This window comes from Stegostoma tigrinum, chromosome 29 (genome assembly GCF_030684315.1).
Source record: "Stegostoma tigrinum isolate sSteTig4 chromosome 29, sSteTig4.hap1, whole genome shotgun sequence".
Lineage (NCBI taxonomy): Eukaryota > Metazoa > Chordata > Chondrichthyes > Orectolobiformes > Stegostomatidae > Stegostoma > Stegostoma tigrinum.
Window position 1 is genome coordinate 388,500 of NC_081382.1, and position 18,225 is coordinate 406,724.

Here is an 18,225-nt window from a genome sequence, read left to right on the forward strand (position 1 = left end):
TAAGGAGTTATAGCAGCTGGAGGAGTTTACAGAGACAAGGAAGAGTATAGAGGCAAAAGGAGGTTAAAGAAATAGGGAAGGGTGCAGGGACTGGAGGAGAGAACAGATATAGGGAGGGGTGTAGGGTCTATAAGAAGCTACAGAGGTAGGAAGGGTTGTAGGGTCTGGAGGAAGTTACAGTGATAGAGAGGGGTATAAGGGCTGGAGGAGGTGACCAAGATAGGGAGGTGTTAGGGGTGAAGAGACAAGGATTTTTGTCAGCCCTGGAAGATTACAAGAAGATAAAGGAGGGAAAGGAGTTTGGGTGATGAGGGGTTGACCCAATGGATTAAATGTTAAAAGTCTACTGTAGTTGGACTGGGAGCTGATCTCAGAAGTCTCTGTCAGGAATGGGGATGACTATAACTTGGTTAAAGTTTCAACTGTGGTGGCTGAACAAGACTGAATTTCTAACCTTTCATTCATTCAGTTTTACCCAAGGCTGAGTTGAAGGTGAAAATGCCAGAAAAAATCACAGCTATTGACCCAACGATCCACATTGAAGTGTGCGGAAGGGAAAATGTCCCACTGTCCATACTCTGCACCTAAACCTGTCTTGACCCTGTCCTGGGAATGTTTGTTGGGGACAATGTAGAGGAAGGTCAACTGTGTATCTATTCCTGTTCTGTACCAGTCCTGGGATGTTTGATGGGGATAGTTTAGAGAGCGTTTTACTGTGTATCAATTTCTATGCTGTACCTGTCCTGGGAGTATTTGATGGGGTACAGTATTGTGAGACAGTTACTTTCAGTTTCAAAGGGTACAGAGAGATTTATTCTTATCTCACTCTTTGCTGCAGCTGACCTGGAAGTGTTTGATGGAAATGGGGTGGTCGGAGATTTACTCTATGTGTAACTTTGGACTCTGTATTTTGCAGGTACACATATGGGAAGCCTGTGAAGGGACAGGTGAATGGCACCGTTTGTTTGGATCGTATGGATGATGCCTCTGACCCTATTCATTGCCAGCACATTTTTGGTGAGGTAGGTCCTACTTTGATTGAAGTCATTTCCCCGTGAAGAAGCTAAGATCATTCACGGCTGTACTTTCAGAGGGTCAGTGATGAGGAAGGGCCGCATTGTCGGAGGGTCAGTGCTGAGGGGGTGCTACACTGTTGGAGGGTCAGTGCTGAGGGAGTTCGCACTGTTGGAGGGTCAGTGCTGAGGGAGTTCGCACTGTTGGAGGGTCAGTGCTGAGGGAGTTCGCACTGTTGGAGGGTCAGTGCTGAGGGACTGCCGCAGAATTTTGTAGCGTTTCTGTGTTTGCCTGGAATGAGGTCTGTTTCCCCCTTTTTGTTGTCCTCTGATTACCAGCCATGAATTGACTTTTTTCAGATGGATTTGAATGGTTGCCTGTCTACAGATCTCTCCACTGATGTGTTCCACTTCAGAGAAAGTCCAAACCACAGACGCATTGATGCACAGTTTGTCCTGACAGAAGAGGGGACAGGTCAGTCTCGGGACAGATGCAACTATGTGCTCACCTCTCTCTCTCTCTCTTTCACATTCTGCCCAGTGTCGTCAGCTTGCCAGTTTCTTATTCTGCTCTCAAACTCTGTCCTGGTGCCTCTCCCAATCAGTATCTCCTACTGTATACCTGTCTCTCCCCTCATTAAGTATCTCTCAAACTCCTGTGGCATTCAATCTTCACCACTCTCTCTCTGTCCCACTGTCTCTCCCACTTTGCCTCTGTCCTGCTCTCACTCCAACTCTGTCCCACCCTCACTGTGTCCATCCCCCTCTCTCCCTCCACCGCTGTCTCTCCTAATCACTCTGCCTCTCTCTCACTGACTGTTCATCATCCTGTCATCCTTCCACTCCCTCTGTCCTTCACTCTGTCTCCCCCTATCATCCTGTCTCTCTTCCCTCTGCCTCTCTCCCTCATTCTATTCTACCCTCATATTATTTCTCCCTCATACTCTCTCTCCTCTGTGTCTCACCCCTTCACTTTGCATACACCCCTCCCTCACTGTCTCTCTCCATCTTTTGTTTTAAATTCATTTGTGGGATGTGGGTGCTGCTGGCTGGCCAGCATATACTGCCCATCCCTCATTACCCTTCAGAAGGTGGTGGTGAACTGCCTTCTTAAAGCATTGCAGTGTAACTGCTGTGGGTTGACCAGCAATGCCATTAGGGCGAGAATTCCAGGATTTTGACCCAGCAACAGTGAAAGAATGGTGATATATTTCCAAATCAGGATGGTAAGTGGCTTGGAGGGGAACTTGAAGATGATGGTATTCCCATATGTCTGCTGCCCTTGTCCTTCTAGACGGAAGTGATTGTGGATATAGAAGGTGCTATTTGTGGATTGTGTTTGTCATTTTAATAAATGGCCTGGATGAGGGCGTAGAAAGATGACTTAGTACATTTGCAGACGACTCTAAGGTCGTTGGAGTTGTGGATAGTGACGAAGGATGCTGTAGGTTGCAGAGAGACATAGATAAGCTGCAGAGCTGGGCTAAGAGGTGGCAAATGGAGTTTAATGCAGACAAGTGTGAGGTGATGCACTTTGGTAGGAGTAACCAGAAGGCAAAGTACAGGGCTAATGGTAAGATTCTTAGTATTGGAGATGAGCAGAGAGATCTCGGTGTCCATGTACACAGATCATTGAAAGTTGCCAGCCAGGTTGACAGGGCTGTTAAGAAGGCATACAGTGTTTTTGCTTTTATTAATAGAGGGATCGAGTTCCGTAACCAAGAGGTTATGGTGAAGCTACAAAACTCTGGTGCGGCTGCACTTGGAGTATTACGTACAGTTTTGGTCACTGCATTATAAGAAGGATGTGGAAGCTTTGGAAAGGGTGCAGAGGAGATTTACTAGGATGTTGCCTGGTATGGAGGGAAAGTCTTACGAGGAAAGGCTGAGGGACTTGAGGCTGTTTTCGTTAGAGAGAAGAAGGTTAAGAGACGACCTAAAAGAGACATACAAGATGATCAGAGGATTAATTAGGGTGGACAGTGAGAGTCTTTTTCCTCGGATGGAGATGGCTAGCACGAGGGGGCATAGCTTTAAATTGAGGGGTGATAGATATAGGACAGATGTCAGAGGTAGGTTCTTTACTCAGAGAGTAGTGAGAGCATGGAATGCCCTGCCTGCAACAGTAGTAGACTTGCCAAGTTTGAGGGCATTTAAATGGTCATTGGATAAACTTATGGATAATAATGGAATAGTTTAGGCTAGATGGGCTTCAGTTTGGTTCCACAAGTTGACGCAACATCGAGGGCCGAAGGGCCTGTACTGCACTGCAGTGTTCTGTGCTCTATGTTCTACGAGTGGTAGTCCCTACTGTTTTTAGGACCAGCTTCAAACTTAGTCTCAAACAATCAAAGACTCTGCCCATGATCTTACTCTCTGCACTTGTCTTTGCATATTTATTTCTGCGTTTCAGTTTTCCAATCGCTGCTTCTTTGTTTCTTACTCTCTCTCCTCATATCTCTCCCCATGTCTGTTTTGCTCTGTCTCTCACTGTCTGCAGTCTCCCATACCCCACCATCCTGCCTTTCCTTCTCTGTTTCTCCATCTCATTCTTGATGACACTCTCTGGCACAACATCTCTGTCACTGTCCCTCCCTTTTTTGGAATTTGTTTTACTCTCTGAATAACCTAAAAGTCTCTCACTCCGTCTGACATGAATGCTGTAGCTTGGCACAGTCTCTCTTGCACTGCTTCATTCTCAATCTCTCTCCATTATTTTCTTGATCAATCTCCAAATGTCTATAGCTTCCATCTAAAACCACTGAATCTAATTCACGGTATTCTAATACAGTCAAGTGCAACATGTCAAGTTGAAAGTGAAATTATGAAGATCACATTTGAGGATGTGGAAGATTATTACAAACCTGGAATTCCATACACTGCACAAGTAAGGCCAGACGGATGAACTCTTCCACACAGACTGTGTAGATTCGATTAGATTAGATTACCTACAGTGTGGAAACAGGCCCTTCGGCCCAACAAGTCCACACCGCCCCTTGAAGCATCCCACCCAGACACATCCCCCTACAATCCACACACCCCTGAACACTATGGGCAATTTAGCATGGCCAATCCACCTAGCCTGCACATCTTAAGACTGTGGGAGGAAACCGGAGCACCTGGAGGAAACCCACACAGATGCAGGAAGAATGTGCAAACTCCACACAGGCAGTCGCCCGAGGCTGGAATTGAACCCGGGTTCCTGGTGCTGTGAGGCTGCAGTGCTAACTACTGAGCCACTGTGCTGCCCTCTGTAGCGTATACAGAGTTAAACTCTCCGACACATGCACCGTGTAATATATACTGGGTTAAGTTTCCGAAGACATGCATGCTGTAATACATATTGGGTTAAGTTTCCCAACATACATGCACACCGTGTAATATATACAGGGCTAAACTCTCATAAACACACTATGCAATATATCCAGGGTTACTCTCTCTGACACACACTGTGTAATATATACAGGGTTACACTCGCTTACATGCACTGTGTAATGTAAATAGTATTATACTCTCCTGCACACAATTGTGAACTGTTTATGGATGTTTCAGCTTTCCTTGTTCTGTGACATTATACTGACTTATCGGCTGTCTCTATTCAGATAAAAATCCAGTATACTACAGGACAACCTGTCACCAATGTTACAATCAAAGTGTTAAATTCCTGGAAGCCTGGTGCAATATTGGCGGTCACAGATGAGAAGGGGATGAGCTCAGTGGTTCTGGAAACCCCCTTACAATCCAATGAGTTGCTTTCCATAACGGTAAGTGATAAAACATGTGGAGAGGAAACAGGGGCGTCAGGGACAGAGTGAGGAATTACTGGATTTGTGGACTGGTTCAGGCACCATATGGGTAATGAATGATTGTATAGAGGATATTAGGCACTGTGCAGGTAATGAATGGTTTTGTGGAGGATGTCGGGTACTGTGTGGATATTGAATTTTTTTATAAAGCTTATCAGGCATCCTGTGTTTAGTGAATGCATTTCTGGAGGGTATCAGGGACTATGTGGGAAATGGATGGCTTTATAGAACATAGAACATAGAACAGTACAGCACAGAACAGGCCCTTCAGCCCACAATGTTGTGCCGACCATTGATCCTCATGGATGCACCCTCAAATTTCTGTGACCATATGCATGTCCAGCAGTCTCTTAAATGACCCCAATGACCTTGCTTCCACAACTGCTGCTGGCAACGCATTCCATGCTCTCACAACTCTCTGCGTAAAGAACCTGCCTCTGACATCCCCTCTATACTTTCCACCAACCAGCTTAAAACTATGACCCCTCGTGCTAGCCATTTCTGCCCTGGGAAATAGTCTCTGGCTATCGACTCTATCTATGCCTCTCATTATCTTGTATACCTCAATTAGGTCCCCTCTCCTCCTCCTTTTCTCCAATGAAAAGAGACCGAGCTCAGTCAACCTCTCTTCATAAGATAAGCCCTCCAGTCCAGGCAGCATCCTGGTAAACCTCCTCTGAACCCTCTCCAAAGCATCCACATCTTTCCTATAATAGGGCGCCCAGAACTGAACGCAGTATTCCAAGTGCGGTCTAACCAAAGTTTTATAGAGCTGCAACAAGATGTCACGACTCTTAAACTCAATCCCCCTGTTAATGAAAGCCAAAACACCATATGCTTTCTTAACAACCCTGTCCACTTGGGTGGCCATTTTAAGGGATCTATGTATCTGCACACCAAGATCCCTCTGTTCCTCCACGCTGCCAAGAATCCTATCCTTAATCCTGTACTCAGCTTTCAAATTCGACCTTCCAAAATGCATCACCTCGCATTTATCCAGGTTGAACTCCATCTGCCACCTCTCAGCCCATCTCTGCATCCTGTCAATGTCCCGCTGCAGCCTACAACAGCCCTCTACACTGTCAACGACACCTCCGACCTTTGTGTCGTCTGCAAACTTGCTGACCCATCCTTCAATTCCCTCGTCCAAGTCATTAATAAAAATTACAAACAGTAGAGGCCCAAGGACAGAGCCCTGTGGAACCCCACTCACCACTGACTTCCAGGCAGAATATTTTCCTTCTACTACCACTCGCTGTCTTCTGTTGGCCAGCCAATTCTGTATCCAAGCAGCTAAGTTCCCCTGTATCCCATTCCTCCTGACCTTCTGAATGAGCCTTCCATGGGGAACCTTATCAAATGCCTTACTGAAGTCCATATACACCACATCCACAGCTTGACCCTCATCAACCTTACTAGTCACATCCTCAAAAAACTCGATAAGGTTTGTAAGGCATGACCTACCCCTCACAAAGCCGTGTTGACTGTATTTGATCAAGCCATGCTCTTCCAGATGGTCATAAATCTTATCCCTCAGAATCCTTTCTAACACCTTGCAGACGACAGACGTGAGACTTACCGGTCTATAATTGCCGGGGATTTCCCTATTTCCTTTCTTGAAGAGAGGAATTACATTTGCCTCTCTCCAGTCCTCAGGTACGACTCCAGTGGAGAGCGAGGATGCAAAGATCTTCGCAAGTGGCGAAGCAATTGCATTTCTCGCTTCCCAAAGCAGCCGAGGACAAATCTGATCCGGGCCTGGCGACTTGTCAATCTTAATGTTTGACAAAATTTTCAGTACATCAGCTTCCTCTATCTCTATCCATTCCAGCATGCACACCTGCTCTTCAAAGGTTTCATTCACTACACAGGTCGTTTCTTTCGTAAAGACAGAAGCAAAAAACTCATTTATAATGGATATCAGGGACTGTGTGGGTAAAGAATGTGTTGGCGTAGGGTATAAGGGATCATATGGGGATTGAATGGACATATAAAAGAGATCACACACTCCGTGTAGAGTAATGGGTTTATAGAAGGCTTGAGGGACTATCGGAATTGAGGGTGTTTATAGAGGGTGTTGGGCTGAGAGGCGAATGGAGTGGTTAATGAGGGTATCAGGCCTGGTTGGGGAATGTGGGGATTAGTCAGAGGTTTCAACGGCTGGATTGGGAATAAGGGGATTTATGCAGTGTATCAGGCATTGATTGGGAAATGAGGGGTTTATAGAGGGTATCAGGCATTAATTGGAGAATGAGAGGTTTAATGGAGGGTATGAGAGCCATCCATCCAGGCAGGACGGGAGCATTCCATCTTAACACAGTATTCCGAGCATCTGAATTGTTCTGAATGTTGCAAGACCAGTTGAGTTTCTGGTCAATGATAATGCACAAGGATGCTGATGGTGGGGATTCAGTGACAGTAACACTATTAAATATCAAGGAGCAGTGGTTAGACTGCCTCTTAGAGAGAGACCACAATTTGGTTATGTTTAGTTTAGTGATGGAAAGGGATAGTAACATGCCACAGGGTAAGAGTTATAGATGGGGGAACGGCAATTATAATGTGATTAGGCAAGACTTACGAGGCATAGAATGGGGTCGCAAAATGCAGGGGATGGGGACAGTCGAAATGTGGAGCTGGTTTAAGGAACAGATATTGCGAGTCCTTGATAGGTATGTCCCTGTCAGGCAGGGAGGAAGTGATAAGGTAAGGGAACTGTGGTTTACTAAAGAAATTGTATCTCGTTAAGTGGAAGAGGGAGGCTTATGTGACGTTGACACGAGATGGTTCAGATGATACAATGGAGAGTTACAGATTAGCTAGGAAGGATTTAAAGAGACAGTTAAGAAGAGCAAGGAGGGGTCATGAGCAGACATTAGCCGGTAGAATAAAGGAGAACCCTAAGCTTTCTATAGGTATGTGAGGAATAAGAGGATGACGAGGGTAGGAATAGGGCCAGTCAAAGACAGAAATGGGAAGTTGTGTGTGGACCCTGTGGAGATCGGAGAGGTGCTAAACAAATATTTCTCATCTGTTTTCACTCAGGAAAAGGAGAATATTGTAGAGGAGAAGACTGAGTTATGGGCTATTAGAATTGAAAGATTTGAGGTTAGTAAGGAGGAGGTGTTATCAATTCTAGAAGGTGTGAAGGTAGGTAAATCACCTGGGCCAGATGGAATTTTTCCGAGGATTCTCTGGGAGGCTAGGGAGGAGATGGTGGAGCCTTTGGCCTTGATCTTTGAGTCATCATTGTCTACAGGTTTAGTACCAGAGGACTGGAGGATTGCAAATCTTGTGCCCTTGTTCAAGAAGGGCAGTAGAGATGACCCAGGTAATTTTCGACCAGTGAGCTTTACGTCTGTTGTAGGAAAAGTTTTGGAAACTATTATAAGAGATAGGATTTATAATCATCTAGCCAGCAACAATTTGAATGGAGATAGTCAACATGGATTCATCAAGGGCAGGTTGTGTCTCATTGAGTTTTTTGAGAAGGTAACCAAGCATGTGAATGAGGTAGGGAAATTGACGTGGTGTACATGACTTCAGTAAAGCCTTTGATAAGGTTCCACATGGTAGGCTATTGGAGAAAATGCGGAGGCATGGGATTGAGGGAGATTCAGCAGTTTGGATTAAACACTGGCTTTCTGTAAAAAGGCAACAAGTGGTGGTTGATGGAAAATATTCAGCCTGGAGTCCCGTTACTAGTGGTGTGCCTCAAGGATCTGTTTTGGGACCACTGCTGTTCGTCATTTTCATAAATGACTTGGATGCAGGCATAGGTGGATGGGTCAATAAGTTGGCAGATGACACTAAAGTTGGTGGAGTGGTGGACAGTGTGGAAGAATGTTGCAGGTTGCAGGGAGACTTGGATAAACTGCAGAATTGGGCTGAAAGGTGGCAAATGGAGTCCAATATGGATAAATGTGAAGTGATTCACTTCGGAAAGAATAATAGGAAGGCAGAATACTGGGTGAATGGAAAGATTTTTGGTAATGTGGATGTGCAGAGGGATCTTGGTGTCCATGTACCTAGATCCCTGCAAGTTGCCAACCAGGTTGATAGTGCTGTTCAGACGGAATTAGGTGTGTTAGGTTTTATTGGTAGTGGGATTGAGTTCCAGAGCCATAGTACATAGAACATAGAACAGTACAGCACAGAACAGGCCCTTCAGCCCACAATGTTGTGCCAACCATTGATCCTCATGTATGCACTCTCAAATTTCTGTGACCATATGCATGTCCAGCAGTCTCTTCAATGACCCCAATGACCTTGCTTCCACAACTGCTGCTGGCAACGCATTCCATGCTCTCACAACTCTTGTGGTATGGTTTACTCAACATGTCTATTCTAATGGCACAAGTATTATACTAACTTCTGCATATTAATCATGCACCACTTATGCAGACAAAAGGAACTGAAAGGAGCCTTTCTTAGGAGGAAACTTTTAAGTGTGGTGTCCTTTATTTACATATGCTATAAACGAAGAAAATGCCAAGGGACACAAAGAGGAGGAAGTGGCTGAAAACATAAGGTGTGTCTATTGACACCACATAAACTAAAACATGAGCTGAATTTAATCAATAGTGTTCAACAGGAACTATACGACAGAATTTCCTCTGCATATGTCAACTGCTCTTGTAATGGAATCAACACTCTGAAGAAGCCCTAGAATTATCAGTTTTAAAACAAAATTAGGAAAAAAAAATTCCACTGAATTTATATTGAGGTAAATATCTTAATCTCAAATTGTACAGAGGCCAAAATGTTGACAACAGAAGAATTTTATACTTTCAACTGAGTTATTGCAAATTATTGATGTCTATGTATTAACTAACGGTGTTGAAGGCTCATCAAAGCTTCAAGCATAAGTCTAGATGCTCAGTACCAAACTGCACACTCTACAGAAATCTTTGGGCACATTCTTTGCAGAATAGTTACAATCCTTTCTTAAATGTCAGCTATGAGAGAGGGTAGTAGCTGCCCAATGCAAGGTAATGGCCACCACAGGGCATCATAACAGAGAACATCAACTGGGCTTACCCAGCAGGAGCCTTATCTGCAGTGTACAATAGGACCACAGTTTGTCATAGCTGTGGTTTTCTCTTTAAAAACAGTCCGTTCTATTGTCAACAAACTAGCAGCAAAACATTAACGCCAACCAATTTTAAAACAGGGAAAAAGAGAATCCCGAGGGAGGGTTACCAGACCCGAAACGTTAACTCTGACTTTTCTTCACAGATCCTGCCAGATCTGCCGAGCTTTTCCAGCAACTGAGTTGCAGAGAGAGAGAGTGTGAGAGAGACAGAGAGAGTGCGACAGAGAGAGAGAGAGAGTGCGAGACACAAAGTGCGAGAGAGAGTGCGAGAGAGAGTTTGCGAGAGTGAGAGTGTGCGAGAGAGAGAGTGTGCGAGAGAGAGAGTGTGCGAGAGAGAGAGAATGCGAGAGAGAGAGAGTGCGAGAGAGAGAGAGTGCGAGAGAGAGAGAGAGTGCGAGAGAGAGAGTGCGAGAGAGAGAGAGCGCGCGAGAGAGAGAGATGTCATGCTGCAACTGTACAAAACACTAGTGCGACCTCACTCGGAATATTGCGTGCAGTTCTGGTCGCCCCATTACAGGAATGATGTGGAAGCATTGGAAAAGTTACAGAGGAGATATACCAGGATGTTGCCTGGTCTGGAGCAAAGGTCTTATGAGGAAAGGATGAGGGACTTGGACCTGTTCTCATCTCCTAGGGTGATGACTTCGGCTTGTATAAGGGGTCATAGCTACAAATTGAGGGGTGATAGATTTAAGACAGATGTCAGTGGCAGGTTCTTTACTCAGAGAGTGGAAAGGGCGTGCAACGCCCTGCCTGCCAATGTAGTTAACTCAGCCACATTAGGGGCATTTAAACAGTCCTTAGATAAGCGTATGGATGATGATGGGGTGGTGTAGGGGGCTTATATTATTTCACAGGTTGGCGCAGCATCGAGGGCCAAAGGCCCTGTTCAGTGCTGTACTGTTCTATGGTCTATGTTGTATGTTCTATGCTCTTATTGGTGATGGTCATCGCCTGACATTTGTGCTGCAAATATTACTTGCCACTTGTCATTCCAAACCTGGATATTGTCCAGATCTTGAGAATCCAAGATAATAAGATGTGAGGCTGGATGAACACAGCAGGCCAAGCAGCATCTCAGGAGCACAAAAGCTGACGTTTCGGGCCTAGACTCTGATGAAAAGGGTCTGTGTTCATCCAGCCTCACATTTTATTATATTGTCCAGATCTTGTTGCGTTTGAACCTGGACACTTCAGTATCTGTGGATTCGCAAATGGTGCTGAACATTGTGCAGTCATTGGTGAACATCCCCATTTCTGACCTTTCAACAGGGCAAAGTTTATTGATGAAGCAGTTGAAGGTGGTTGGACCTGGGACACTACCCTGAGCAACTCCTTCAGGGATGTCCTGGACCTAAGCTGTCTAACCTCCAGCATCCACAACCATCTTCCTCTGTGTCAGGTATGGCTCCAACCAGTGGAGATTTCACCCTTCCGATATCCATTGACTCCAGTTTTTGCTAGGTTTCCTTGGTGCAAGACTTAGTCGAATGCAGACCTGATTTCAAGGGCTGCCACTGTCATCTTGCCTCTGAAATTCAATTCATTTGTTCATGTTTAAACCAAGGTTAGAATGAGGTCAGGAGCTGAGTGACCCTGGTGGAACCCAAACTGGGCGTAACTGAGTAGGTTATTTCTGAGCAGGTGCTGCTTGATAGTACTGTTCATGACACCTTCCATCACTTTATTAATGATTGCGAGGAGACTCATGGGACGGTAATTGGCTGGGTTGGATTTGTCCTGTTGTTTATATAAAAACATACCTGGACAATTTTTCACATTGCCAATGTTTTAACACTAATGGAAGAACTTGGTTATGGGAGCAGCAAGTTCTCGAGCACAAATCTTCAGTGCTATTGCTGGAATGCTGTCAGGCCCCATAACGTTTGCACAATTCAGTGCCCCCATCTGTTTCTTGATGTCATCTTGAGTGAATCAAATTTGCTGAAGACTGATATCTATGATGAGTGCATACACTGGAGGAGGCTGAGATGAATTGTTCACTTGGCACTTCTGGCTGAACATTGACATGAAAGCTTCAGACTTACCTTTCACACTGATATGCCGGGCTCTTCCTTCATTGAGGCTGGGAATAATTTGTGGAGCCTCCTCTTCCAGTGAGTTGTTTAATTGTCCACTACAATGGAGTTCAACCTGGATTAATGCGAGGTGATGCATTTTGGAAGGTCGAATTTGAAAGCTGAGTACAAGATTAAGGATAGGATTCTTGGCAGCGTGGAGGAACAGAGGGATCTTGGTGTGCAGATACATAGATCCCTTAAAATGGCCACCCAAGTGGACAGGGTTGTTAAGAAAGCATATGGTGTTTTGGCTTTCATTAACAGGGGGATTGAGTTTAAGAGTCGTGACATCTTGTTGCAGCTCTATAAAACTTTGGTTAGACCGCACTTGGAATACTGCGTCCAGTTCTGGGCGCCCTATTATAGGAAAGATGTGGATGCTTTGGAGAGGGTTCAGAGGAGGTTTACCAGGATGCTGCCTGGACTGGAGGGCTTATCTTATGAAGAGAGGTTGACTGAGCTCGGACTCTTTTCATTGGAGAAAAGGAGGAGGAGAGGGGACCTAATTGAGGTATACAAGATAATGAGAGGCATAGATAGAGTTGATAGCCAGAGACTATTTCCCAGGGCAGAAATGGCTAGCACGAGGGGTCATAGTTTTAAGCTGGTTGGTGGAAAGTATAGAGGGGATGTCAGAGGCAGGTTCTTTACGCAGAGAGTTGTGAGAGCATGGAATGCGTTGCCAGCAGCAGTTGTGGAAGCAAGGTCATTGGGGTCATTTAAGAGACTGCTGGACATGTATATGGTCACAGAAATTTGAGGGTGCATACATGAGGATCAATGGTCGGCACAACATTGTGGGCTGAAGGGCCTGTTCTGTGCTGTACTGTTCTATGTTCTATGTTCTATGTTCTAATTCATGACTGAATGTAACAGGTCTGTAGAGCTTAAATCTGATCCGTTGCTTGTGGAATCACTTAGCTTGACTATCACTTGCTGCTTATGCTGTTTGGCAAGCAAGTAGTCCTGCCTGGTGCTGCTCCTGGCACGTCACCCTGCACTCTCCATTGAACTCTGCCTGATCCCCTAGCTCAATGATAATGATTGAGTGGGGAATATGCTGGCTCATGAGGTTACAGGTAATGCTGGAGTACAATTCTGTTGTTATTAATAGCCTACGTCACCTCATTGGATGCCCAGTCTTGAGTTATTCGTCTGTTTGAAGTCTGTATCATTTTATCTGTCCCAGTGATAGTGCCACACAACATAATGGAGAGTAATCACATTGCGAAGGCAGGACTTCATCTCCACAAGGACTGTTACTGATACTGTCATGGGAAGATGCATCTACAGCCAGCATATTGATAAGGATGGGGTCAGTTATGTTTATCCCACTTGTCAGTTCCCTCATTAGCTGCTTCAGATGCAGTCTAGCAGTTATGTCCTTTAGGACCCAACCAGCACAATCAGCTGTACTCTAGGTGGTGAAGATTGAAATCCTCCATCAGGGTACTTTCTACAGAGTCCTCGCAATCCTCAGTACTTCGTCAAAGTGTTGTTCAACATGGAGCAGGATTCATCAGCAGCAGGAGGCTAGTAATCAGCAGGAGGTTCCCTTGGCCATGTTTAACCTCAAGACATGGGACTTCATAGGGTCCAGAGATAATGGGAACTGCAGATGCTGGAGAATTCCAAGATATTAAAATGTGAGGCTGGATGAACACAGCAGGCCAAGCAGCATCTCAGGAGCACAAAAGCTGACGTTTCGGGCCTAGACCCTTCATCAGAGAGGGGGATGGGGGGAGGGAACTGGAATAAATAGGGAGAGAGGGGGAGGCGGACCGAAGATGGAGAGTAAAGAAGATAGGTGGAGAGAGTGTAGGTGGGGAGGTAGGGAGGGGATAGGTCAGTCCAGGAAAGACGGACAGGTCAAGGAGGTGGGATGAGGTTAGTAGGTGGCTGGGGGTGCGGCTTGGGGTGGGAGGAAGGGATGGGTGAGAGGAAGAACCGGTTAGGGAGGCAGAGACAGGTTGGACTGGTTTTGGGATGCAGTGGGTGGGGGGGAAGAGCTGGGCTGGTTGTGTGGTGCAGTGGGGGGAGGGGACGAACTGGGCTGGTTTAGGGATGCAGTAGGAGAACCCAATGTGGTATACTGCATCCACTGTACCCGGTGCGGCTTCCTCTACATTGGGGAAACCAAGCGGAGGCTTGGGGACCGCTTTGCAGAACACCTCCGCTCAGTCCGCAACAAACAACTGCACCTCCCAGTCGCAAACCATTTCCACTCCCCCTCCCATTCTCTAGATGACATGTCCATCATGGGCCTCCTGCAGTCCCACAATGATGCCACCCGAAGGTTGCAGGAACAGCAACTCATATTCCGCTTGGGAACCCTGCAGCCATATGGTATCAATGTGGACTTCACCAGTTTCAAAATCTCCCCTTCTCCTACTGCATCCCTAAACCAGCCCAGTTCGTCCCCTCCCCCCACTGCACCACACAACCAGCCCAGCTCTTCCCCCCCACCCACTGCATCCCAAAACCAGTCCAACCTGTCTCTGCCTCCCTAACCGGTTCTTCCTCTCACCCATCCCTTCCTCCCACCCCAAGCCGCACCCCCAGCCACCTACTAACCTCATCCCACCTCCTTGTCCTGTCCGTCTTCCCTGGACTGACCTATCCCCTCCCTACCTCCCCACCTACACTCTCTCCACCTATCTTCTTTACTCTCCATCTTCGGTCCGCCTCCCCCTCTCTCCCTATTTATTCCAGTTCCCTCCCCCCATTCCCCTCTCTGATGAAGGGTCTAGGCCCGAAACGTCAGCTTTTGTGCTCCTGAGATGCTGCTTGGCCTGCTGTGTTCATCCAGCCTCACATTTTATTAACTTCATAGGGTCCAGTTGAGTACTCGCAGGACAACTCCCTCCTGACTGCATACCACTGTGGTTCCAGTTCTGCTGTGTCTGTCCTACCAGATAGTGGTAGTGGTGTCTGGGACATGGTATGATTCCATGAGTATGACTATTTTAGACAGTTGCTAGACTAGTCTGTGAGACAGCTGTCCCAATTTTAGCACTAGCCCCTACATGATAACAAGCAGGACTTTGCAGGGTTGACAAGGCTGTGTCTGCTACTCTTTTTCCCGATGCCTAGGTCAATGCCAGGCTGTCCATCCAGTTTCATCTTTCTGAAACTTTGTAGTGATTGATAAAACTGAGTTTCGAGTTGCATTTAGGTTTATTTTTATTGAATTCAAATTCCACCATTTGTCATGGTGGTCCAGAATATTGCCTGCGTTTCTGGATTAATATTACAGCAATAATACCACTTGGCTACCCCTTGGAATGGTTTTACGATATATTGGGAACTGGGGGTAAAGTCTCCACTGGCTGGAGACAAACCTGACACAGAAGAAGTGAGAAATGGGGTTGGATGTGAAATGGAGTGGCTTGAGGGCTGTATAGAGAATGCATCAAGAATGACATGGTTTAAAGAGGGGTAGTGGGGACAGGGTATAGCATAAGATGGTTTAAAAGGGGTATCAGGGACTGCATACAGAATGAGGTGGTTTAAAGTTACTGTATATAGGATGAGTTCTTTTAAAGGAGGTTGCGGGGACTGAGTGGATATGAGGCTTATATTCACTGGAGTTTAGTCATAGAGCCATAGAGTAACACAGCATGGAAACAGGCCCTTTGGCCCAAACTGATCCATGGTGCCCACTTAGCTAGTTCCAATCGCCCGAATTTGGTTCATATCCCTCCAAATCCTTGCCATCCATGTAACAATCCAGATGTTTTTTAAGTGTTGTTATTGTACCTGCCTCAACCACTTTCTCTGGCAGCCCATTGCATACAGGCACTACTGTCTGTGTGAAGAAGTTGCGCTTCAGCTCCTTCTTAAATCTTGCCTCTTGCCTTAAAACTGTGCCCCCTAGTTTTCAAATCCCCATCCCTGGGAAAGAGACTATGCATTCATCCTATCTATGATTTTATGATGATTTTTTACATCTCAGTAAGTTCGCCCCTCATCTTCCTATGTTACAAGCAATAGAGTCCTATTCTGTCCAACATCTCCCTGTAACTCAGGCCTACTAGCCCTGGCGACATCCTCGTAAATCTTTGCACATTTTCCAGTTTAACTATGTCTTTCCAATAACAGGATGACCAAAACTGTCCACAATATTCCAAGTGCAGCCTGACTAACAACTTATGCACCAACTGTAACTGTAAATGATCAACTCCTATACTCAATGCTTCGACCGATGAAGGCCAGCATGCGAAATGCCTTCTTCATTACCTTGTCCACCGTGACACCACTTTCAACAAACTATGTACTTGTACTCCTAGATCCTTCTATTCCACAACACTCCTCAGGGCATGACCATTTATTGTATAAGTTCTACCTTGGTTTACCTTTCCAAAATGCAATACCTCACACTTATCTGCATTGCTAATCCTCAGTCCACTTTCCCATCTCATCAAGATCCCTCTAATTTTTCATAACTTTCTTCGCTATCAACGATACCTCCTAATTTTGTATCATCCATGAACTTATGAAATATACCTCATACATTCACATTCAGATCCAGATTCGTAAATAACAAATAACAAAGGTCCCAGCACTAACCCCTGTGACACTCTACTAGTCAGAGGCCTGTAGTTCCCTGGCTTGTCTTTGCTACATTTCTTAAACAATGAAACAACATTAGCCATCTTCCAGTCTTCCGGAACTTCACCAGTGGCTAAACGGGGAGCAAAAATCTCTGCGAGGGTGTCCGCATTTTCTTCCCTAGCCTCCCACTACATCTGAGGATGGACTTAATCAGGCCCAGGAGATTTATGCACCTCAACGCATTCTAAGGTTGCAAACACCTCCTCTCAGGTAATGCTTATGCGGTCCAAAACATCACCACTTGTTTCCCTTATTTCTTTAGCATCCATGATTCTTTCCTTAGTGAGCACTGAGGAGAAATATTCATTAATAATCTCCCCCATTTCCTGTGGCTCCACACATAGATGCCATGCTGATCTTTAAGAGGACCTATTCTCTCCCTAGCCACCCTTATACTCTTAATATAGCTATCGAACCTCTTGGGATTATCTTGAACCTAATCTGCCAGATCCATCTCATGCCCTCTTTTTGCTCTTCTGATTTCCCTCTTAATTGTGCTTCTATACCTTTTATAATCATTTAAGGATTCACTTGAGCCCAATAATTTTAACCCAATGTATGCTTTCTTTTTCCTGACCTGAGCCTCAATATAACTCATCAGCCAGGGATCCCTAAACCTGCCAGCTTTTCCCTTCAACCCAACATGGACATACCGTCCCTGGACTCTCTCTATCACACTTCTGAAATCCTCCCATTTGCCAGTCGTTCCATTTCCTTCAAACAGACCCACCCAGATAGACTGCTGCTGGATCTTGCCTAATGGCCGCAAAATTGGCCCTGCTCCAGTTTACCACCTTAACCTGTGAACCTGCCCTACCTTTTTCCATAACTATGTTAAAACTAAGAGTTATGGTCACTGGACCCAAAGTGCTCTCCAATTGACACTTCAGTCACTTGTCCGGCCTCGTTTCCTAAGAGGCGGTCCAGTCCTGCACCCTCCTGAGCAAGGCTATCTACATATTGTTTTAGGAAACTTCCTTTGACATATTTGAGCCTTTCACACCCTGAATGGCCCAGTCAATACAGGGGAAATTAAAATCTCCAACCAATGTTAGTCTATTATTCTCACAGGTATTTGCACTCTCTCTACACATCTGCTTTTTTAATACCCGCTGACTATTCGAGGATCTATAATACAGTCCCAACAGAGTGACCATCCCCTTCTTGTTTCTAAGTTCTAGCCATACGGCCTCATTTGATGACCCCTTAAGAACATCCTCCGCAAAAGCACTGTTGTTATGTCCTCCCTTATCAAAGGAGCAACTCCCCGTCCTTGCTTACTTGTACTTCTGTCATGCCTGTAGCTTCTATATCCCAGAACATTGAGCTGCCAGTCCTGCCCTTCTCTCAGCCATGTTTCTAATATGGCTATAATATCCAAGTCCCCAGAGTCAATCCATGCTCTGAACTCTTCTGCCTTACCAGTCAGGAATTGAGGGTTGAAATAAATGCACTTTAAACCAGAAGTCTTTTCCCCTCCCTTTACTGTGGCCCTGGTCTCAATGGCTAATGTATTTTCCCCTGAATTCTCGATGGCCCCTCTCTTATTCAAAGTCCTCCAACACCCCACCTCCATCAAACCGGTTTAAACCCTCCCGGAAAACACAAGTAAATCT

The 18,225-nt window shown here is 45.6% G+C and overlaps 1 protein-coding gene across 1 annotated transcript in view; it reads left to right on the forward strand.

Moving 5' to 3' along the window:
* The window catches only part of LOC125448494 (alpha-2-macroglobulin-like), a 170,493-nt gene that overhangs the window by 11,613 nt on the left and 140,655 nt on the right, over window positions 1-18,225 (forward strand). The window contains exons 4-8 of the mRNA XM_059638137.1: window positions 470-569; window positions 917-1,022; window positions 1,477-1,488; window positions 3,805-3,900; window positions 4,616-4,777. Coding sequence (XP_059494120.1) covers window positions 470-569; window positions 917-1,022; window positions 1,477-1,488; window positions 3,805-3,900; window positions 4,616-4,777 — 476 coding nt within the window. The remainder of the gene's footprint in view (window positions 1-469; window positions 570-916; window positions 1,023-1,476; window positions 1,489-3,804; window positions 3,901-4,615; window positions 4,778-18,225) is intronic.